At 45.7% G+C, this 25,284-nt stretch overlaps 1 protein-coding gene across 1 annotated transcript in view; it reads left to right on the top strand.

The window, feature by feature from the left end:
* The window catches only part of LOC117368842, a 211,742-nt gene that overhangs the window by 62,271 nt on the left and 124,187 nt on the right, over positions 1 to 25,284 (top strand). The window contains 2 exon segments of the mRNA XM_033962586.1: positions 11,224 to 11,311; positions 23,811 to 24,126. Of these exon segments, the coding sequence (XP_033818477.1) occupies positions 11,224 to 11,311; positions 23,811 to 24,126 (404 nt within the window).

Here is a 25,284-nt window from a genome sequence, read left to right as displayed (position 1 = left end):
CCTCCAAGCGCTGGCATCTCCTTTCATTCCCTCTAGTTGGGTACAGCAACACTCTCCCTAATTCTCTCCCCCTCTGCTCCCTTTCCTTCTTCTGTCACCCAAGGCCTGATGTCCTGAACTTAATCGGGCAGCAGCAGCATTCACAATTCACAATTCACTGTCCTGTCTTCCTCTCTCACAGGTCCTGTCTTCATGAAAACAGGAAGTAGGCAGGACCCAGCAGAGAGGAAGGCCTGAAGCCGGCAATAGCAGCGAATTGTAAAAGCTGCTGTTGCCCGAAGAAGGCAATGGAGCACCGAGGCAGACTGAGGCAGACCGCTTCTCCCCCCTCCCAGCCGAACCCCCGCTGACCCTCCTATCTCTCCCCCCCCCAGTGAACCTTTCCGACCCTCCCAGCGAGAGCAGAAAACCTCCTTCCAGTAGCGTTGGCTGCTTCGCGGCTTTCTCCTGCCAGTGAAGCGTCACTGATGACGTCATCAGTGACGCAGAAGAGAGAGGAGAAAACTGTGAAGCAGCCGACGCTACTGGAGGGAGGTTTGCTGCTCTCGCTGGGAGGGTTGGAGCGCGATTGGGACCGGGCTGGCTGTGCACCTCCCCCTAAGGTTGCACCCGGGGCGGACCATCCCCCCACTTTGGAACGCCACTGCTACCTTGTATTGTATTGTATTTTATAGCCCCCTTATAGAGGACCTGGTTTGGCCAAGCACTGTATTCCTTTTTCCACCTAACAGTGGGTTTTCACACGTTCATCTATACTGTATGCAACGTTATCCTTCCATTAGGCAAGTCACTTTTATATATATCTTTCATCCAGCGGGTTCTTCTAGGGTTCACTGTTCATTTTGCATTGTAAGTGAGGTCAATCCCCTATTTATTCTGGCTCAGTTCGATACACATATTTTATCACCACTTTTATTTCTGTGTCTCTGTTCTTTTGTATCTAATCTGGTTATGTTTGTTTCACTATTTAGGTCTAATATGTCAAAGAGGGAATCTAATCTACTGGAGAGAACTCGCCCAAAATGACAAATAAGTTAGAGTCTCTAAGGGCCAAAATTCCGGGAACCAATGGATTGGAAATTAAGATCGGCATCTACTACTGACCCCCAGGGCAGTCCGAAGAAATGAATGGAGAAATGATAGACGAGATCAAACGCAACTGCAAGGGAGGCAACACAGTTATCATGGGTGATTTCAACTATCCGGGAATAGACTGGCACCTAGGCATCTCCGGCTGCGGTAGGGAGACCAAGTTCCTGGATGCTGTAGGTGATTGCTTCCTGGAACAACTTGTCAAGGAAAATACGAGAGGAAATGCAATTCTGGACTTAATTCTAAATGGACTACAAGGACTGGCGCAAGATGTAGAAGTAGAGGGGACGCTGGGAACCAGTGATCACAATATGGTCCGCTTGGACATGGATGCAGGGGCGAAACATCGATCCAGAATGACGGCCACGACACTGAACTTCCAAAAAGGGAATTACAAAGGGATGAGACTCATGGTGGGGAAGAAGATCAAGAAGAGGATAAGCACTGTTAAAATGCTAGAGCAGGCATGGTCCCTGTTTAGGGACACAATCACCGAGGTGCAAAAACTACATAAACTGCGCATCAACAAGGGATCCAAGAGGAAAAAGAACAAAGAACCGGTGTGGCTCACTGTAGTGGTGAAGGAAGCGATCAGAGACAAGAAGGCTTCGTTTAAGGCACATGTGTCAAACACAAGGCCCGCGGGCCAAATCTGGCCCGCCAGGCCTTGCAATGTGGCCCGCACCGCGCTGTCATCACTGCACGCCGCTGCGTTCCATCACAATGACGCGCGGTGACATAGGAGGCTTGTGATCTCACCGGCCGTACTTGCTATCTATCTCCCCCCATCGATCGCTCCCCCCAAGAACCTCCGACCACCCCTCCAGCCGACCCGCGACCCCCCTGGCCGACCCCCACAACACCCCCACCCCCCTTCCCCGTACCTTTCTGTAGTTGGCCGGACAGCCAACAACGGAATGAGGCCGGATTGGCCCATCCGTCTCAAAGCTCCGCCTACTGGTGGGGCCTAAGGCGCCTGGGCCAATCAGAATAGACCCGGGAGCCTTAGGTCCCACCAGTAGGCGGAGCTTTGAGACGGATGGGCCAATCAGGCCTCATTCCGTCGTTGGCTGCCTGCCGGACAGGCGAGTTTGGCTCCGGTCTGTCCGGCCAACTACAGAAAGGTACGGGGAAGGGGGTTGGGGGTGTCATGGGGGTCGGCCAGGGGGGTCGGAGGTTCTTGGGGGGGGCGGTCGATGGGGGGAGAGGGGTTTGCGTCGAGGGCAGGAGGGCCTGGGATCCCTCCTGCCCGTAATGTAGTACGGGGTGGGGGTAGGGGGTCGCCGTGGTCAGGAGGGTTTGGGCTCCCTCCTGGCCCGAACAACTAGCGGGGGGGGGGGTCGCCAGGGCCAGGAGGACTTGGGCTCCCTCCTGGCCCGATATTGTCGGGGAGTTGGGGAATCGGCGGGGCAAGAGGGCTTGGGCTCCTTTTTGCCCCGATCGTGTCGGGGAATCAGGGGGGCAAGAGGGCTTGAGCTCCCTTTTGCCCCGATCGTGTTGGGAGTCGGGGAGTCGGTGTCCTTCGGTGTGGGGGTGCAAGTGCGTGCGAGCGGTCCTGCTTGGGGTGAATCGGACATTGGGGGGGGGGAACTATGTAAAAAAAAATACACAGCAGAAGCTGCCAGTTCCTGGCATAAAGTGTAGGCATAAAAATCGCAACAGAATCTGCTATCTGTACCCAGCCAGGCATTTATTGACTGACTTTTTCATTCTAACGCAGATTTCCAATAAACTACATCTTTTACTGCCAATATTGATCCCAAAATGTCCAGGAAAAGAAAAGTTGACGGTGAAGGCAGACAATTTAATGACAAATGGGAAAATGAATACATGTTTGTGCTTAGTGAGGGCAAACCAGTGTGTATATTGTGTTATGAGACAGTGTCGGTGATGAAAGAGTACAATATACGTCGTCATTTTGACACCAAACATAATGTTAAGTATGGCAAATATACTTTGGAAGAAAAGCATAAAATTGTTAAAGAACTAAATGGCAAACTACAATCACAGCAGCAAATGTTTACAAAGGCTACAGCGAAAAATGATGCTGCAGTGAAAGCAAGCTTTATAGTGGCTGAAGAAATTGCCCGTACTTCAAGGTGTTTTTCAGAGGGTGCCTTTTTGAAGCAATGCATGCTAAAAGTGTGTGAGAAAGTATGCCCAGACCAGATACAGAGTTTTCAAACTGTCAGTTTGTCAAGAAACACCATTGCAGACAGAGTTCAAGAACTCTCAGGAAATCTATCATCACAGCTGGCCGAACAGGCATGCAGTTATCTCGCTTTTTCACTTGCTATCGATGAAAGCACAGACAACACTGATACAGCGCAAGCTGTCCATCTTTATACGTGCTACGAAGACCGATCTCTCTGTCACTGAGGAACTTTTGGATGTAGCTGCCATGCATGGGACGACGACTGGTAGAGATATATTTGAGGCTGTGGAGAAATCTATAAATAATTTTAAATTACCCTGGGAAAAGTTGGTGGGGCTAACTACCGATGGCGCACCTTCAATGTGCGGAGAAAAGAAAGGCTTGGTTGGACTAATGAAGGAAAGAATGCAAAAAAGTCACTGCCACACACCCTTGATTACTTATCATTGCATTATCCACCAAGAGGCTATGTGTGGAAAAGTTCTGGACATGAATGACATAATGACCACAGTCATTAAAACTATTAACTTTATAAGGGCACGTGGCCTGAATCATCGCCAGTTCCAGCAGTTTTTACAGGAGGTGGGTGCAAAGCATGGAGACGTGCCATACCACACAGAAGTAAGATGGCTGAGCAAGAGCGCAGTCCTCAAAAGATTTTTTGAGCTCAGAGAACAAATTGCTCTTTTCATGGAAAGTAAAGGAAAGCCCTTGCCTGAACTGTCGGATCCCGCCTGGCTATGTGATTTTGCTATGATGTGTGACATATGCGAGCATCTCGCCCAACTGAATCTGAAGCTGCAGAGACGCAAACAAGTCATCACGAAGATGTCTGACATGATCACAGCATTCCAGTGTAAACTTCAACTATGGAAGTCCCAACTGGAACAGGACAATCTTGCCAACTTTCCCGTTTGTTTGAGTATCTCAACCACTATTTCTGGTACTTTTCCTTGCAGTCGGCTGGCTACCAAAGTTAGCCGTTTACTAAGTGAATTTGAGCGGCGCTTCTCTGACTTTAGAACACAGCACTCAGGCTTTGACATCTTTGCCAATCCTTTTACAGTTGATGTCAACAATGTGCCCCATCACCTTCAGATGGAGATAATCGAGCTTCAGTCTGACAGTGGCCTGAAATCAAGGTTTCAGGATGTTGAAATTGAGGACTTCTACCCTCTACTGCCCCCTGACTCAATGCCAGAGCTCCGACTTCATGCTGCCCGTATTCTATCCATGTTCGGGAGCACCTATCTTTGTGAACAAATGTTTTCAATAATGAATCTGAACAAAAACAAGCACAGATCACGCATTACCGATGACAACCTCCATGCTGTTTTGCGGGTTGCTACAGCCCAAGAAATAAAACCGAACATTGACTCATTGATACGGGGAAAACGGTGTCAGACATCTAGCCAGAAAACAAAACAATGAGCATTTTAGGTACATTCCAATATTACTGTTTTGCTTGATACCAATATTACTGTTTTGCTTGATAGCATGTGAGTTGGTTAACAGCACTGTTAAGGAAAAGATTGTTCCACTCATTTTAAATTCACATTTCTGGTTAACATTGTCAGTTTATGACTGTTCAGTAAACCATTCGGCCCGCGATGTAGGCTGGATTTTAGATTTTGGCCCCTTCTCTGATTGAGTTCGACACCCCTGGTTTAAGGAATGGAAAGGGCAAAAATGGATGAAAACTGGAAAAAGCACAAACAGCATCAACGCAGGTGCCATAAGGCAGTAAAAGGGGCCAAAAGAGACTACGAGGAAAAAATAGCCAAGAAGGCGAAAAACTTCAAGCCATTCTTTCGATATATCAAGGGGAAACAACCCGCAAAGGAAGCGGTGAGACAGTTGGATGACCATGGAATAAAGGGAGTACTAAAGGAGGACAAAGCCATCGCCGATAAGCTGAACACATTTTTTGCGTCTGCATTTACCGAAGAGGATATACACAATATACCAGAACCCGACAGGATATATGTTGGAAGCGAAGACGGGAAACTGACAGGGTTGACAGTCAGTCTAGAAGAAGTATGCAGGCAGATTGATAGGCTTAAGAGCTACAAATCCCCAGGACCGGATGGCATCCATCCGAGAGTAATTAAGGAACTTGAAAGGGACTATAGCTGAACTGCTTCAACTAATAGCCAATCTGTTGATCAAATCAGGAAAGATTCCGGAAGACTGGAAGGTGGTGAATATTATGCCGATCTTCAAAAAAGGTTTGAGGGGAGATCCGGAAAACTACAGACCAGTGATTCTGACCTCAGTACCGGGAAAGATGGTACAGACGCTGATAAAAGACAGCATTGTTGATCACCTTGAGGGACACAATCTGATGAGAACCAGTCAGCACGGTTTCAGCAAAGGACGATCTTGCTTGACGAACTTGCTGCACTTCATCGAGGGAGTAAACAGGCAGATAGACAAGGGTGACCCGGTAAATATTGTATATCTGGATTTTCAGAAGGCATTTGACAAGGTTCCGCATGAACGACTACTTCTGAAAATTGCGAGCCATGGAATAGAGGGTGAAATACTCACATGGATTAAAAACTGGCTGGCGGATAGGAAACAGAGAGTGGGGGTATATGGACAATACTCGGACTGGAAGAACGTCACCAGTGGGATGCCATAGGGCTCGGTGCTTGGACCCGTGCTCTTCAACATATTCATAAATGATCTGGAAATTGGTACGATGAGTGAGGTGATTAAATTTGCAGACGATACGAAGTTATTCTGAGTAGTGAAGACGCAGGGCGATTGTGAAGATCTGCAACGCGACATTACCACGTTCGAGAAATGGGCAGCGACATGCCAAATGAGGTTCAGCGTGGATAAGTGTAAGGTGATGCATGTCGGTAACAAAAATCTCACACAAGAATACAAGATGTCCGGGGTGATACTTGGAGAGACCCCCCAGGAAAGAGACTTGGGAGTACTAGTCGCCAAATCAATGAAGCTGTCTGCACATTGTGTGGCGGCAGCAAAAAGGCGAACAGAATGCTAGGAATGATTAAGAAGGGGATCACAAACATATCGGAGAAGATTATCATGCCGCTGTACCGGGCCATGGTACACCCTCACCTGGAATACTGCTTCCAACACTGGTCACTGTACATGAAGAAAGACACAGTACTACTCGAAAGGGTCAAGAGAAGAGCAACTAAAATGGTTAAGGGGCTGGAAGAGTTACCGTGCAATGAGAGATTAGAGAAACTGGGCCTCCTCTCCCTTGAAAAGAAGAGACTGAGAGGGGACATGATCGAGACATTCAAGATAATGAAGGGAATAGACTTAGTAGATAAGGACAGGTTGTTCACCTTCTCCAAGAGGGCACTCTCTAAAGTTAAAAGGGGATAGATTCTGTACAAACGTAAAGAAGTTCTTCTTCACCCAGAGAGTAGTGGAGAACTGGAATGCTCTTCCAGAGTCTGTTATAGGGGAAAATACCCTCCAGGGATTCAAGACAAGGCTAGATAAGTTTCTGCTGAACCGAAATGTACGCAGGTGAGGCTTGTCTTGGTTAGGGCACTGGTCTATGACCTGGGGGCCGCCGCGTGAGCGAACTGTTGGGCGCGATGGACCACTGGTCTGACCCAGCAGCGGCAATTTCTTATGTTCTTATGTTCCTCATAGTTTCAATTGTTCCTACGGCAGTATAATTTTTTGTTTTGTCTTTCTGGACACGCCCCTTGACTAATCATAGTGCCCCACTTTTTTGACACTTCATTTTGATTTTTCGGGATGTACATTTGTTTATTCTTTAGTTCATTGTTTCTTTATTATATTGTGGAAATGGCTTTATATTGTTCTCCATCATTTTATTTGTTTCTCCACTGATTTTTACCCTATATTTGTTTCTATACTCTGGATCAGTTTTTGCCACATTTTTCCAGGACAAGCCCCTTGACCCATTGCAGTGCTCTATAGACACATAGTTTTTCTTGCCACATCCTTCCGGATATGCCCCATGACCAATTTCAGTCCTCCACTTTTAGAGATTGCCTATTTTTTCATTTGATTTCGTGCGGCGTCCTTGTCTTGCTTCGGTGGCAAGGTTTTGCCGAGATTGTCGGCGCGTGATTTCCTCAGATTCGCATAGGCTTTTGGTAAGTTTTATATTAGTTTTACATTTCGAAGATTTTCTCGCCTCTCTGTTTCATTATATTATTTTTTTATTTTTATATTATTTATTGCAATCGTCGGTGTTTCTACTCAGTATACCATGTTCTCATTTTTTTATTATTTTCTGTCATTCCTCCCTTTCATACCCTAAACTACTTTTAGCAATGAGAGTGCTCCATTGCCCGGTTTTATATCATTAATTTATTATGTACCATTCTTTTTCATTTGCTTCACCGTTATGTATTTCATGTCCCTTTCCAGGGAGCATTAGGTCAGTGCGCTGTTTCTTTAACTTTTTTAGGCATCTGGTTAGTCACCTTCTTTCCATTTTTCTATTCTTGGCACGGTATACATATATATTACAGCCACCTGCTTTTTAGCCACTTTCAATATCACTCTGTATTGTGGTTTTGAATATCCCTCTTTCCCTTTAGCAATGTTAGTTCTATCATGCAGGTTCATATGATTTTATTCATTTCTTATATCCATTTTTAACTTTTTAATAAAGAAATTGTTTTTAGCTTTTTATTTTTATATATTTTAACCGATGGACTTTTATATTTTAGCTTACTATCAATTTATATTGCGGTTTAATACAAACCCTATCAACCCTGGTAGGTTCTTTTTCATTTTTTATTATAAACCTTTTCTATTATTAACTTTATTTACATTTTAGCTTGTTTCTATTAGCTATCCACATTTTTGCACTCATGTCCATTAGATAGCACTTTTGCACATATGTACTTTAATTGCCTTGGTCATGTTATCACACTATATTTGTTTGCACTCTTCTTGCACCTTGGTTCGTCAAGTAGGTCTATGTATTTATATTTGTCATGCACTTCTCTTATGCTTTCTATATCACATGGTGTTCTTTATCACATATCTTCATTGTTTATTATATTATTTAGATTATGAGTTAATTTTCTACTGATCATTTGTTTTTATTGGCTTATCATGACATCACATGTCCAGTTTTTATGCTTTCACCTATTTGTAATTGTATATTCTTAGCCATCTTCATTTATATTTGTTAGGACTCCTGAAGAAGACGTGTTTTCAGAAACATGGAACATGTCGGGTCCTTAGGTTTGTTTGAAGGGTGTTAACATTAACCGCATTTATATATGATGTAATAAACATAGCCTGCATCTTGTACACTTTGTCTGCAACCTTATTGATGGTAACTGATGGCTTTTGAATTTTGTATACTGGATGTCTGTTGGTGATGCTTTTTATTGTAAGCTGCCTAGTTTTTAGAAGGATAATAACTGTTTTTAAATAAATAAATTCAATTATGATCTTTTGAAACTTTTGAAAAAAAGAAAGTTTATCCAAGTTGAATGTCAAAAATATCCCAATATATAATGATACATTCAATATATGAAAGACGGAAGGGAGACTTAGCATTAATAAAAAAAAAATGGAGAAAAGGACCTCAGTGTCACTCAGAGTAAATTCAAACATTCAAAACTGAGGACAATGAAGCTTCAAATAAAAATTTGAAGAAGAGAACATATCCTCAGTCCAGAAAAACTCCACAAAATATTATTACTCTAAAGCACATTAATATAACTCTCAAGGCTTCATAAATGCAATCTTTCAAATGCTTTAGATATAGAGTAAAAATAGAAAAGTAAGGCACACTTATCTTCCTTACAGTGTCTCCACAACCCGACTTAATATCAGAAGAGGAGGCAGGTACTGGTAAGATACTCATGAAATTTTTCACAGCGAGTAATCAGTCCACATGTAAAAATAAAAAAATGAACGATATCCCAACAGGACCCCTGTTTCGCCAACAGCTTCCTCAGGGGATCTGCATTCAAAAATGAGCTATACACTTCAAATCTTCTTAACTAGTCCCGCGAGAACTGACGGCAGCCATTCAGTGAGCGGCGCGGGACCAGGCAGATGAACGAAAAGCTCACGCCTGCCATGTGCACCGCTCTGATAAAGGTACCTGGGAGGTCCTGCCTGCCTGCCTTGGGGGGGGGCCCTGCCTGCCTGCCTCAGGGGGGGGGCCTGTCTGCCAGCCAGCCTACCTGCTTGCCACTAGGCCTGCCTGCCCTGTCCCGGCCTGCTTCTAGACCTGTCCTGTGCCCTGTCCTGCCCTGCCCTGACCACTAGATTACCAGAGGGGGTACAGGGTACAGGGCAGGGCAGTGGGACAGGGTACATCATTTGGTTCAGAATTTCTTTTTCTTGGCTTTTCCTTCTCTATAGCTGGGTGCGTCTTATGGCCAGGTGCGTCTTATAGAGCGAAAAATATGGGTATTTAGAAAATACTAGTATATGAGGTAGAAATCCATACCTTGAATGCAGGAGTGGACACGTTTACCTGCTCAACAACAGGTGTGAATGTTTATCCATGCAATGCTGCATTCTATAAATGACACCCAAAAATGGGTGCTGGAAAAGATCAGCACTAAAGCACGACTCTACAAAGAGTGCATGCCCCCTATAAAATTGTGGTAAGCACCGACTCCCATTGCCTAACCTTGGGGACCAGATTTACTTCTGCTGAAATCTAGTGTAAATGCTGGCACCCATTATTCTGTTACAACCACACAAACTTTTGGAATGCCCCAAACATGCCCTTGCCCCTTCCATGGCTATACCCCCTTTTGAATTTCATGCTATGGTTTCTAAGCACCCTATGTTAGAGAATAGCACATAATTAGATGCATGAAGAAATCCTAATTGGTGTCAATTAACGTTGATAATTGATTCTTACATAAGAACATAAGAGTTGCCATACTGGGACAGACCAAAGGTTCCATCAAGCCCAGTATCCTGTTTCCAACAGTGGCCAACCCAGGTCACAAATACCTGGCAAGATCCCAGGGAATAAAGCAGATTTTATGCTGCTTATCCTAGGAATAATGAATATTGTTCATTAAAGACTTGTTAGCCAATTAAGTTGCGTGCGAATCTCAGGATTATGCCCAAATTTGGCCACTAAATCTGAGTGCAAGTTCACAAATATACACATTGAATTAAGTATTTTATATTCAACATACGAGGGCTGTTCAAAAAGTATCAGACCTAAATTTTTCTTGGGTAAACAAATAAAGCTAGGGAGGCGTGGTTTGGTGCACGTATTTAGGCAACCCCAATGTGCATGCTTGAATTTTTTTCCTGCCTACTAAAGCTGTCAATCGCTGGCAGACCGCCGATGAGTGAGGAAGTGTAAGTGAGCGCTGTCGGATTTTTGTTTTTGACAAAATGACAGAAAAAGTTGAGCAATGCTACTGCATTAAATTTTATGTAAAGTTTGGCGATTCCCAAGTGGAAATGATCCACAAGATTCAACAGGCCTTCGTGAATGAAGCAATGGGCACCACACAGATAAAGGAGTGGTAAAGCCGCTTCAGAGATGGCCGCACATCGGTGGAGAGTGAAGCACATTCCGGTAGATCCTCAACATCCAGAAATGGGATCGTCATTGACCTAGTGAGGACCCTGGTGATGCAGGATCGTTGAATCATGATCAGAGAACTTGCAGATGAGGCAAGCATCAGCATTGGATCTGTTCATTCCATTTTGACTGAGGATTTGGGCTTCAGGAGAATTTCAACGAAGTTCATGCCAAAGCTGCTAACGATCAAGCAGAAGCAACTCCATTTGGAGATCGCACAGAACATGCTGGAGACTGTGAACAGTGATCCCAACTTCCTCAGCACAGTGATCACTGATGATGAGTCCTGGGTTTATGGGTATGACCCTGAAGCCAAGTTGATGTCATCACAATGAAAGCATTCAACATTCCTGAGGCCTAAAAAAGCAAGGCAGGTACATAACAATGTCAAAGTCATGCTGACCGTCTTCTTTGACTCCAGTGACGTGGTTCATCACGAATACGCACCACACAGCACAACCATCACAAAGGGGTACTACCAAGAGGTTCTGCATCACCTTCATAACGCTGTGAGATGCAGGCAATTAGCAGCTCCATCATGATAACGCACCTGCCCATTCTTCACATTTGATATGGAGTTTCTCGGGCAAACACAATACACCTGTGATTCCTCAGGCTCCCTACCCTCCTGACATGGCTCCGTGTGTCTTCTGGATTTTCCCCAAGCTGAAAATGCCCCTGAAAGGGACTAGATTTCAGTCAAGAGAAGACATCATGCAGAATGTGATGGACCAGTTGCGAGCACTCTGAAAAGAGGCGTTCCAGCACTGCTTCCAACAGTGGCAGAACTGTTGGAAGAAGTGTGTGGCAGCCCAAGGGGATTACTTTGAAGGAGATTAGTATAAGATTGTTGTATCTGAATACGAGTATATTTTATGAATAAAGGTCTGATATTTTTTTGAACGGCCCTTGTATAATATACTTGTGAAACTCTGCAGAGTGGCAAATACAAAAGGCAGTCTTTAAAGCAAGATTGTCTGACACAAGAGTAAATAAATATTTGTAAATGTTCTGTTTCCTACGTTATGAATTTATAAATGTTCTGCTTCATACGTTATGAATTTACCCCACCCCTGATGCAGATGTTTGGTGAAACTTGGCTACATTAGGTTACTGGTATGTTATCATTTTAAATAAAAATCATTATTTATACTATACTGGAACTTTTGTGTTTATTACCATCTAGAAGTTGCATCCTCACCTCTCCTCTTCTTCCTCCTCCTATTTATTAGTTACTAGCTGATGCCCCGGCGTTGCACGGGTATTTAATTATAGCAATAACACTGTAAATGGATTCAAATAAAGATACTTTATAGTGGTGAAAGAAATTATTTTTTTACAGCTTTATAAAAAGTACAATATTCAAATAATAATGTGAAATATTTGACAAAATGAATACAATACAACTAACACAAAACTTGATTATAAACAACATTTTTAGTTTCACTTCCAGGAGCAAGAACATATACATTTTTGGGTGAACCCACCCTTGAGCAAGCAACATAGAGTTGTCCATGGGAAAAACAGGGGGATCTTAAATCCACTCCACAGTATGTAATAGTCTGTCCTTGTGATTTGTTGATTGTGATAGAGAATGCAAGTCTCACTGGAATTTGCAATCTCTTAAACTGAAAAGGAAGATCTGTTGGAATAAGTGGTATCCGCGGGATAAATACGGTTTCACCTTGTCCCTTTCCGGTTAAGATAGTCGCTTCAATTACATTGGACAGTAACCTCTTTACACAAAGCCTTGTGCCATTGCAAAGTTTTGGTGGGTCAAGGTTGCTAAGTAAAATAACTGGAGATCCCACAGCTTTTTACATTTCTTCCATTGACATGAATGGGTGAAATATGATTTTCTGTTTGTAGCTCCGCCCATGTGTACAGGTGGGCCGCGAGACCCCCAGAACATATCACCCCAGGTAGTGAGGGATCTGCATATCAAGTTTCGTTCAAATCGGTCCCACAGCTTTTTACATTTTTTCCATTGACTTGAATGGGTGAAATCTGATTTTCTGTTTGTAGCTCCGCCCACATGTGCAGGTGGGCCGCGAGAACCCCAGAACATATCACCCCAGGTAGTGAGGGATCTGCATACCAATTTGCGTTCAAATCGGTCCCACAGCTTTTTACATTTTTTCCATTGACTTGAATGGGTGAAATATGATTTTCTGTTTGTAGCTCCGCCCACGTGTGCAGGTGGGCCGTGAGACCCCCCAGAACATATCACCCCAGGTAGTGAGGGATCTGCATACCAAGTTTCATTCAAATCGGTCCCACAGCTTTTTACATTTTTTCCATTGACTTGAATGGGTGAAATCAGATTTTCTGTTTGTAGCTCCGCCCACGTGTGCAGGTGGGCCGCGAGACCCACAGAACATATCACCCCAGGTAGTGAGGGTTCAGCATACCAAGTTTCGTTCAAATCGGGCAAGCCGTTTTTGCATTGGCAGCTTTTTACATTTTTTCCATTGACATGAATGGGTGAAATCTGATTTTCTGTTTGTAGCTCCGCCCACGTGTGCAGGTGGGCCGCGAGACCCCCAGAACATATCACCCCAGGTAGTGAGGGATCAGCATACCAAGTTTCGTTCAAATCGGTCAAGCCGTTTTTGCGTGATCGCAGCACATACACACATACACACACACATACATTCCTCCGATTTTATATATATAGATATAGCTCTAAAAGGTGTACACAGCACTGTACATTTAATAGACTGTCTTTGCTCAGAAGAGCTTACAATCTAATTTGGAAAGACAGAAAGACAGGACATCTCAGGGTTGAGGAGTTTCTAGCAGAAGAAATTATACGATGGGTATAGGTATTTCCACCTAGTTTTTCCTGACCAGGTCCTTTTTGTGATCACATATCATCAAATATAAGTGCAAAAAGGTTGAGCTTTAGTTTCTTTCAAATATTACTTTTTTTTTTTTTTTTTACAACTGCAGTTTGCCTGGTAAACTATTTCATAGCTGTGGCCAATCACGAGTACACCCTTGGACATTTTGTTCCACTGACATCGGGGGAGCCTCCTACCTTAAACAATTTTGTGCAAGGTGCTCTCATGACCTATTGTGCACTTCTATTTCTGGTAGACATATTCTTGCACACTGGAGCTGGTGGTGCCCTTCTGGTGCCTTTTTCACTTGTTTCTTGCACATTATCTGTTTTCGACATCTGGTGCCCCTTTTTCGCTGATGCCCTAAGCAAGATAAGTACACTTTATTCTCTTCTCCTAAAAAAATGTTTACATTAAGTGCAATGATTGAATATGGTGCTGTCTTGTTTTTGAATAAGAAATAGCAGAAAGAGCTATAGTGTTCTGAATACTTTACACATATGCAAGAAGGTGTATGAATAATATAAGAGATGTTTGATTAAAAGAATGAAAAAGAATTGTTGCTCTGGGATTTGCAAAATCTATTGCCCTAAGCATGTGCCTAATCTATCCCTGACACCTGCTATCAGTTGCATGCTGTTATCAGACTCAGCAGGGTCCCACCCCCTACGATGCAACATTTTTCTGCTAGGTCACGTCCCCTGTGATGCAATGTTCTTGTTCTGTAGGAGCAGGACACACCAGAAGATGAAGCATAACGTTGAGATGTCGGCAAGATAGACTTCCGAGGCAGTCAAAACAGTGGCATTAAGAAGGAAAAAAGAACTGTGAGATCTGTGGGGTCTGCAGAACCCTTGTTTTACCCGACCCAGCATGTGCCTAAAATGTCTATGCCTTAATCCTGCCCTGCTTGCAATGCTTTGCCTTTTCCTTTCCTTGTCCAGCTCTTCCTCATTTACTTTTCTTGCATTTTTTTGCTTCCTTTTTAAACCACATTATTCAAACTGTCTGTGATTGGCACTATACAGTAACTGTGATTGGACTACTGACTGCCAATATACAGGATCTCTGGGTGGGGCTGGCACTGGCATTGGACAGTCTCTGTGGGTGTGACAGTCACTGGCATTGCACAGTAAATCTTTGGTTATAGTTGTTGTGTGCTCCCTGGATTTTCTGCAGTAGAAGACCGAGGAAGAAAAATTCCATTCATTTCATTAGGAAACTCACAATTCTGTGTCCATCATGGAAATCTTATGAACTTTTCCATCTTTGCCTTTGTAACCACCATCCCTGGGATTATGCTGCCTTGAACTGAAAGAGACATCCTCAGGAAAGAGAAGGGACAGGAGACTCAAGTGAGTATCATTATAAGTGCTTTTGATATGTGTTTCCTGAAAAACAGAGGTAGTTTTTTCTTGTCACAATTCCAAATTCATGGGATTCTCAGTACGAGGAAATTGGTATTTAGTAACTAAAACCAGCAGTTTTGTATTTTTCAAGCTTTGTTTCCTGGTCTGTCTCTCTATAGGGAATAATACCAGTAGTTTCAGTTTCCTGAGCAGAACAGGGCTGCAGTAACTCTGAGATTCTTCCCTTATAAGCAGTGTCAATGCAGTCATGAATTCAGAGAGACATGGTATATTTAGCTCCCAATTTTGGATAAAGCATGAAGACTGGAATGGAGATGTTCACATTGGGATGCACTTAGTTCTAGCAGGGCTTTTACAAAAGGCTCTGTGTCGGGAAAGCCTTTTCTAAACATGTATTTGTTGGCATGTGCAGCGGGGAAAACCATTTTAGAAACATACGTGTGTATAAAACGAACAGAACCATCCTGACAGCTTCCACATGCTATTTGTGCCACTTCCACTTGTAGCTGCTCCATTTTACAAATCATATTGCCAATTAAGTGTAAGGCTGCAATTTTAATTTTGTTTCGCTTTGAATGTGGAAATAAAAAAATGGGAGATTAAGGAGAAAGACTATCTTTAGTTCCTTGTTGAAACTTGTACAGTGGCCATAATGAGCATTTTATAGCAATGTGTGCATGTGTTGAGCTGGTGCAAATCCAGTGGGGATTTTTTTTTTCCTATTCACTTGTATTCCACTTGTAAAATGGGAAATAGATGTGTAGATTTGTGTCCTATGTAAACCACCTAAAAACATAAGAACAGCTATACTGGGTCAGACCAATGGTTCATCTAGCCCAGTATCCTGTTTTCAATAGTGGCCAATCCAGGTCACAGATACCTGACTGAAATCCAAATAGCAACATTCCATGCTACTAATCCAGGGCAAACATTGGCTTCCCCCATGTCTGTCTCAATAACAGACTATGAACTTGTCCAAACCTTTTTTAAACCCAGCTATGCTAACTGATGTTACCATATCCTCTGGCAATGGGCTCCAGAGCTTAACTATTCGTTCAGAGAAAAAAATTTCCTCCTGTTTGTTTTAAAGGTATTTCCATGTAACTTCATCAAGTGTCCCCACCTCTCCACCACACCCTTTTAAATTTCTGTGGTGTAGATCTCCAAGTGTAAATAGCAGCTATATGAGATCATAATTTGCATGTGTATGCACATGAAGATGTTTCTAAATTAAGGGCCTTAGCATATGTATTCTATACAGTATTAAACTCTGCAATTGTTTCATAAGATCAGATGGTCCATAATTACATAACAAGATTTATTTCTTAACTTCTGAAGGGTCCTTTTACTAAACTGCTGTAAACTCTAGAGCAGTGGTCTTCATTGCAAGGACTGTGAGCCAATGGCAGCCCTCCGAGACCTCTGTGGCGGTCTGTGGATCCTCTACAGAATATCAAACACCCCCCACCCCTTCAGAATCCTGCACTTTTTGTTTTCAGTGCTAGTCTTGCACTCTTCGGTCCGTGGGCAGCATGAAAGTGTAGTTACTTACCTATAACGTAGGTTCTCCGTGGACAGAAGGATAGTCAGCCACATATGGCTCTCCAATAGCTCAGAAAGATTTTTTTTTTCTTTCTCTCTCTGAACACGTGCAGTGCCCACTGGGCATGCCCAAGCCCTACCCATTTCCCCCTGCTTCCTCCTAATCCCCAGGATGTTCCTAGCTGTGGCCGGGTCGGTCGTATTGGGAGGCGGGTAGGTTGTGTGGCTGACTATCCTGCTGTTCACGGAGAACCTACGTTACAGGTAATAAACTACACTTTCTCCTAGGACAAGCAGGATGAGTCAGCCACATATGGGTGACTCCCTAGCTGAGGGATGTACCGACTGGACCTGCGCCTTAGCACTCTGTGCATCCCTCGCCTGGCTGTGGAGGCCGAGCCGGGCAGGGTAACCAGGCGAAGCAGGTGAAGTTGTGGAAACAAGGTTTTTGATACAGTGCTGTGTTAACTGAGCAATAATACTCATAGAACAGTGAAACTGGTCAATGACAATCAATGAACAGTGAGAAACCAACTGGTCAACAGTGACAATTCGTACTTGCATGTGAGAATTCATACTTGCATATTCCACATTCAGTCTAGACAGGAGTGCTGGAAGACCTACTTAATCAATATCTATAACCCCCTACTTAATCAGTGTTTGTCAAGGCTGTGCTAGTGGTTGCTGTCCCTCCCGGGAGGGAAGAGCCACTTCCAAGACTGTTCGGCCGAATGCATTTGGAGCGTGGAATGCTATGTCGAGGCAGTAGTGCTTGGTGAAGGTATGCATGGAGGACCAAGTGGCTGCATCGCAGATGTCCCCTATTGGTGTGTGATGCAGATGAGCCGTTGTGGTGGCTATGGCTCTACGCTGGTGGGCGTGGGCTCCCACCTGCGGTTGACGCTGCGCTCTTCTATAGGTGAAGGGGATGCACTTGGATATCCAGCGCGAGAGCCTGCGTTTAGTGGCCGGCAGTCCTGTTCTGTTTTGGTCGTAGGAGACGAACAATTGAGGCTTGTCTGGTCTGTTGCATAGTCAGGGCCCGCACACAGTCCAGGAGGTGTCGCTGAAGTGGCTGTGTGCCTCCCTGTGGGGGGATATAGAGTGCTGGGAGGCACGCTGAAGCCATCTTCGGCAAGAATCAGGGGTGGGTTCTGGGTACCACCCTGTTCTCATGGAGGAGTGTGTCGGGGGGTGATGGACCAGGGCCTGGATCTCGCCAATACATCTGGCTTACGCGATGGAGGTCAGGGTTTTCCCAGCCAGGAATACGGGATCTGCCTCCTCCAAAGGTTTGAAGGGGTCGAGGTGAGCTGATGCGGCACCAAGTTGAGGTCCCATCCGGGCGGTGGTGGTCTGACCGGTGGGTGCAGATTGGACAGTCCCTTCATGAAATTTTGTGATTACTGGATGCCTCGCCACTGGTTTATTGTCTAGGCCAGTGTGGTATGCCGCAATTGCACTTAGGTGGACCTTGATGGAAGTGGGTTTTAGGTCCCACTGAGATATGCTCCTGTCTAATTACTTCTCTTTCTTCTTCCCCTCTTGAAGTCAGTCAATTTGTACCTTTGCTTAATCTTTTGTAAACCGCATAGAACTTCACGGTATTGCGGTATATAAGCTGTTATTATTATTTTTTATTATTATTATGTACTGCAGGATGTCCGTGATGGGGCAGTTGTAGGGGACTCGCTGCGTGTCTGTGCACCGGTAGCGGAACCTTCTCCATTTCAACCCATAGCATTTTCTGGTTGAAGGTCTTCTGGCTGCCATAAGAATGTGCTCCACATCTTGTGGTAGGTTCATCCTCTCATCATCCATGCGGTCAGGGCTAAGGAACGCAGGTCATGGAGGAGGATAAGGCTCCTGTGTTGTGTTATGAGAACTGCACTGATCGGGAGGGGGAGAGGTGGGTGAACCGCTATCCCTTGCCGGAACGGGAACCATGGTTGCTGGGGCCCGCACAGGGCAATCATGATCACCGTTGCTCTGTCCTAAAGGATCTTCTGCAGGACTTAGGGTATAGCGGGTAGGCGTATAAGAGTCTGTGGTTCCAACTCACAGACAGACCGTCGGGGCTGAGACGGCGATGGGTTGATCTCTTTGAGCAGAAGGTTGAGTATTTTGAGTTCATTTCGGTTGCAAACGGGTCGATGCTCGGTGTGCCCCAGGTGCTGAAAATCTTGGGCATGATAAAGAAAGGAATCTCGAGTAGATCGGAGAAAGTTATAATGCCGCTTTATAGGGCAATGGTCAGACCACACTTGGAATACTGCGTCCAACATTGGTCTCCCTACCTAAAGAAGGATATAAAACTGCTGGAGAGGGTGCAGAGACGAGCAACAAAACTGGTGAAGGGTATGGAGAGACTGGAATATGAGGATAGACTTATAACACTGGGATTGTTCTCCCTTGAGAAAAGGAGAATGCGTGGGGATATGATCGAGACCTTCAAAATACTGAAAGGAATCGACAAAATAGAGCAGAGAAGATTATTTACACTGTCCAATTTGACACGGACTAGAGGACATGGAATGAAGCTGAGGGGGGACAGGTTCAGGACTAATATCAGGAAGTTCTGCTTCACTCAGAGAGTGGTTGACACCTGGAATGCCCTCCCAGAGGAGATTATTGCGGAATCGACCGTCCTAGGCTTCAAGAGCAAACTAGATGCATATCTCCTTAAGAGAGGCATATAAAGATATGGTGGACTATAAATTACGCCAGGTGTACACCTGGCGGGGCCTCCGCGTGTGCGGATCGCCGGACTTGATGGACCGAAGGTCTGATCCGGTGATGGCAGTTCTTATGTTCTTATGTTCTTATGTTGCCGCTGAGTTGAAACACCACAAATAGGGATCCAGCTGGTGGCTGAGGCTTTCTGCCAGGACGTTCTGCTCGCCCGGGAGGTAAGTTGCCTGGATGGGGCATTGAATGGAGTTGGTGAACTCCCACGTGCGGCAAGCTTCCTTGCATAGCGAGGCTGACCTGTCCCTCCCTGCTTTTTGATGTAGTACAAGGCCACCTGGTTTTCTGTTTGGGTGAGGACTGCTCTGCCTGTCACCCATTGTTTGAAGGTTTCGAGGCATTCCCTATGGCCCTGAGCTCCAGTAGGTAGATATGGAGTGAAGATGCCTGGGCCGACCATATGTCCCCTGTGCGAAGATGGAGAACGTGTGTCCCCCCTCCATGTTCGGAGGCATCCATGGTGGCCACCAGCTGGTGAGGTGGTGGTCTGGTTTCCCTTTCGCTAAGTTATCTCGGGCCGTTCACCAGTGAAGCGTCTTGTGTATGGGCTGGCGAATGGGTATCTGGGTGGTCAGAGGTTGGGTATACTGGTCCCAATGACGTCTGAGGTGCCCTTTCAGGGATCTCATGTGTAGTCTGGTGTGCTGGACAACAATGACCGCAGCCGTGACACAGGAGGGAGCGTGCTGACGATGAGCTGCTGGCAGGGATGCACTGGGCCAGGGATGTCATGGCGTCGATCTGGTAGTCCAGTAGGACTGCCTTGGTCTGTGTGGTGTCGATGACTGCCCCGATGAACGATATCCCCTGAGTGGGTATCAGGTGGGATTTCTTGTAGTTGATGAGGAACCCCAGTTCTTGGAGGAGGGTTATGGTGGTTGTCGGGGCTGCCAGCTGTCGAGATAAGATAGGACGCACACCCCTTGAAGGCGAGGATGTGCCACTGCCACGCACTTTGTGAACACTCTTGGAGCCGTTGAGAGTCCAAGGGGTAGGACCTTGTACTGGAGGTGTCTGTCTTGGCTTTAGAAGCGACGATGCCTCCTGTGGGCTGGGTGCATGGGCACGTGAGTGTATGCATCATGTAAGTTCAGGGATACTAGCCAAAACTCGAGCTGTAACAGGGCCAAGACTGTACCCAGAGAGTGCATCTGGAATCGTTCCTTGTGTATGCACCTGTTGAGCTTGCAGAGATCCAGGATCGAGCGTTGTCCTTGTCCATGGGGATGCAGGGGTTCCTGGAGTAAAAACCCCTTGGTGATCTCCTCTGTTCGGCACCACCTCTATTGATTCTGCCGAAGCAGGTCCTCTCCTTGCTGCAGGAAAATTGGGTTGTCAGATGGAGAATGCCCTGCCCACTCTGGGGGCGGGAGTGGAGACGAATTTGGAATCCCTGCTTGATGATGCTGAGGGCCCACTGGTCGATGGTGATACTGGGCCAAGCCTTCGCAGACAATCTGATCCTGCTGGCTGGAGGGTGGTCAAGGTTCTGTTTTTGTTTTGGGGAGAGGGCTGCCCTTGGATGCCCCTGCCCCTCGGGCGGTGCTTGTTTGCGTAGCAGTTATGTTACTGTTGCGAGCGCTGGGGCACAAACTGCTGCCAGTGTGGACTGGCTCGGTGGTGAGCTGGAGTCCCTGTTTTATTTTATTTATTTATTTTCTCTCAATGGCCTCCTGATAAAGCCGCATCTGGAACTGGAGCACAGCAATTTGTGCGCTCAGCATTGCGCCCTCGAAGGTCTTTTTCCCCGTGGAATACAGGGTTTTTCAGGTCCTTCCATGACTGGGCGTTGGAGGGGGGGGGTCGTGCTACCCTGTTTCTCTTAAGCGCCAAGGCTACCGCAATGTCCATGTATGGCTGCTGCGGGTTGTCGAATCCCCGGGCCGGAAAGATCTGGTACTTCAGTCCCAGTCTCCTTGATGTTGGTTGCCCTGAAGAGGGAGTCTTCCAAATCTTGTCTCTGCAGTCCAGGAGGTTCTTCTGGACTGGAATCGCCACCGCCTGCCTGAAGTAGTTCAGGCATTGTAGTAATCTGTGTTGGGTACTGGTGGTCCACCCATGTGGATCTTGAGAAAGGCTGTGAGTTTCTGGAGGAACTTGGGGTAAGTCCTCGTTTGTGGGTTTTTTTGGATTTGTTTTTTTTTTTATATAGTTATTTATTTATTTATTTATTTTTGTGGGTGGTGACTCGGGGCATGGCTGGAGGCTGGTATGTTGCTTGTTCCTCCATTGCTTGGGTGCATGGCATGCCGCTGGAACGTGCCATGTTGTTGTGCGTGGCTCCCTCTAAAGGGGGGGCAATGGGAGGAATGTTGCCCGCTGAGAGAGGAGTTGGGTCAGCAGGAGGATTAACTGTTGCTGCTGGTCCCACCCTTGGTGGTTCGCAGGTTCATGTGCTGCTCCACTTGACTGGTTGGGTGGCTCCATGTACCCCGCCGACATTCTTTGTCCTTCTTGAGAGGGGGGTGAACCTGCAGAGAGGGGGCAGGATGCACCCCTTCATCTGTGCCAGTGCTCCTGGCTGCGTTTCCCACTGTGCCTGGAGGCAGAGAAAGAGGAGTGATGATGCCTCCTATGTGGGCTTCTCCTGCTGTACTGCCTATTGTATATTAAACTATACAGCGCTGCATATGCCTTTCAGTGCTATAGAAATCATAAATAGTAGCAGAGTCCCTCCTGCTGGCTGTAAGCTGTGGAAAAGTGCAGTGAACAGCTCTTTAGGCTGAGCAGTTTCAAATCCCCACTTTTGGGGAGGCGTGGTCTGACATGCCACATCACTGATGACATCAGCACCATACTTTGTGAAGAGTTCCCCGGGACTGGGAGGAAGGAAAAACCTGTGTTGCAATTGGTTGCTAGCGGTTTCCATCATGGCTGGTTGCTGAGACCCCGCCCAGTCTGAGCTCCGAGGTTGAGCTAAATGTGAAAAGCTAATGTGAAAGACAGACTCCTCGTTCCTGACATGAGGGGGGGAGGGGGGAGAGGTCTGAACTGCAGACTCTGCAGGACCCCAAGAGGGAAAGAAGCATCGAGTTTATTTATTTATTTATTTTTTTCAGAATGTGGGGAGATTGCACATTACAAGCTGAACTCTGGGGCAGCATGTCTCCTGCCGGTGGGAGAGGTCTGCAGGACCCCCCGAGGGAAAGAAGCATGGGAGTTTCTTTCTCCTTAAGTTCAGATTGGGAGGAGGGTGGGGCAGAGCCCTTGGGGCTGCAAAAGATTATCAGAGGTTTTCCCAAAAACAAGCAGATAGGACTTACCTTTGGGGCTGGAGGGGGAACCCCGATCGGCTGCCTGCAGAGGCTGGCTATACTCGGCAGCATGCAGGGACTCTGGGGGAGATCGCTCATTCTGGAGGGCGAAAACTCCGATCTGCTGTCTGCAGAAGCTGACTTTACGCGGCAGCATGCAGGGACTCCGGGAGAGATTTCTCTGCCGGGCCGAGTGCAGGTGGGGGGATTAGCTGAGCCAGGGCATCCTGGAGGCTCCTTGCCGCTTTAGCTTGTGGATCCCCTGCTGCTGCATTCCGATGAGGATGGCTGCTGGAGGAAGATTCTCAGGCCTCACTTCTCTTCATGAAGTCTCTCAGTGCCCTCTTCCTTAGCTTGCGTGCACGTGGAGACATGTGCTCACAATGCAAGAAACACGGAAACCTCGTGCGCCGGATCCAATCAGTGGGCGCACAGTTCATGAGGATCCAGTGCATTCATCCTTCTCCTGCATCTCAGTCATTTCTTTAGATGATTCAGACATCTTCAAGGTGATGAGTAGAAAAGTTGTAATGGAGAGCTGTAGAAAAATCAACCGATGGAAACGGGCGGAAACTAAAGACTGGGGATTAGGGGGAAGCAGGGGGAAATGGGTAGGGCCCGGGCACTGCACGTGCTCAGAGAGAGAGAGAGAGAAAAAAAAAAATCTCTCTGAGCTATTGGAGAGCTTATCCGCAAATTGGGAGCTGTTGGGACAACACCCATATGTGGCTGACTCATCCTGCTTGTCCTAGGAGAATGAAATAAACACAGCTTCCTACAAACAAAAATAGCTGATACAGACTCCAGACTAAAGCAAGAGCTGGGTTCCTAATACAAGGCCAGTTCCTGAATACATAGCAGACAAGAGTGGGGCACAGTTAAGGGACTGAAAAAGACCAAAATGGGGGGTCATGGAAACAGTTGCAGAGAGTGACTGACAAGGAGGAAAGTGGAGTGAGTCTCCAAAGAGCAAGTCAAGAGACTGGTTAAAAATCAAGGGACTCCAAGAGGTTAAGTGCCCTGATAAAAGCAGGATGTCAGAAGCCAGACAATCGTTACACTCTAAAAGAGAGGGATTCTTGGGCAGGACGCAAGAGTTGCAACCTGAGCCCAGAAACCCCAAGAAGGAAAAGGGGACCTTTAGAGGTTAAGTGCCTGTCTCAGGGGTAGCCCAAGGGGTGGAAGAAAGTCAGCTCTTGTGATCTAGAGAGGACTGGAGACCTGGATTGGGTGTCTGCCATGTTGTCTCAGCCAGAGGAGGAGACAGAACCCCCTGAAGATCAACTATTACAGGTTCAGTACCCACCTCAAGATCGAGCCCATGAATTAGAGAAGGCTGCCTATTACATTAAAGATCTGGAAGAAGATCAGGTGCTATCGGCACAGTGTACAATTCAATTAAGAAAGGAAAATGAGAACCTCCAAAGACAACTGGTAGAGGTTAAGGACCAGTTGCAAGGTCAAGAGGGAAGAATGAGAGAGAATGAGAGCCTGTTGCAGCATATGGAAGAGAAAGGGGAGCTCAGAAAAGCCCTTGAACAGAAAGTTGAGGAGGCAAAGCAACTGAGTAGCAAGTCCATAGGGGGGACCCTACAGGAGTAGAAATGCAGCTAAAACAGGAGGAATTCCAGGCCTTAAACATAGTAACATAGTAATTGACAGCAGATACAGACCTGAACAGTCCATCCAGTCTGCCCTATAGTTACATGCATTATAATTCATGATTTAATTAAATTGTCTTTTTTCTTTGTTATTTCTGGGTCATAGACCATAGAAATCCACCCGGTACTGTCCATAGATGCCAACTATTAGAGTTGCCATTGAAGCTCATACCAGCCTATCCAAACCATCTCGTTTGCGAGATACAGACTGTAACAGTTTGCCCACCACTGTCCTCATATTTCAAATTGCTGTAGCCTTCCCCAGCCCATCCTAAACTGAATTGCCATTTACGGGACACAGATCGTGTATGTCTGCCCTTACCAGCCTTAATTCTTCAATTTATACCATTAATTTTCTAATTAGAGCCTCTGTGCTTATTCCATGCTTTTTTAAAAAAATTCTTACACCATTTTCTTCTCCACCACCTCCCTCAGGAGGGCATTCCAGGCATTGACCACCCTCTTCATAAAAAAGAATTCCTAACATTAATGTTCCAAATGAAGATCAGACTTGTCCACATACTTATTTTCTCAGTGGTCAGTTATAGAAGCGAAAGCTGGACATTTACGGAAACAAGGCAGAAAGAAAATTGACTCATTTGAGCTTTGGTGCAGGAGAAGGATTTTAGGCATATCGTGGTGGACTGACAGAAGAACTAACAAATCAATTCTGGAAGATATCAAATAGGCTATGTCACTTGAAGCCCAAATGATGATATTACGACTGTCTTATTTCGATCACACCATCAGAAGAGAGAGATCACTGGAGAAGGACATCATGTTTGGTAAGATCGAAGGAACCAAGTGAAGAGGGCGACCTACAATCGATGGTTGGAGGATCTTTCTGGACTAGTTCTAAATCAATTTCTTTTAAGATCCGCAGTTCATCATTCAGCATTAATACTAAGTCTACCACCCTTCAACCTCAATTTATGGCCTCTAGATTTACCAGTTTCCCTTATCTGGAAAAGATTTGGTTCTACAGTAATACATTTCAAGTATTTAAACATATGTATCATATTATATATCATATCATGCTGGGCATAGCCAGAACTTGGACATCT

This window comes from Geotrypetes seraphini, chromosome 11 (genome assembly GCF_902459505.1).
Source record: "Geotrypetes seraphini chromosome 11, aGeoSer1.1, whole genome shotgun sequence".
NCBI lineage: Eukaryota > Metazoa > Chordata > Amphibia > Gymnophiona > Dermophiidae > Geotrypetes > Geotrypetes seraphini.
The sequence above is the reverse complement of the archived record's forward strand: the minus strand, read 5'-3'. Positions and strand labels throughout refer to the sequence as shown.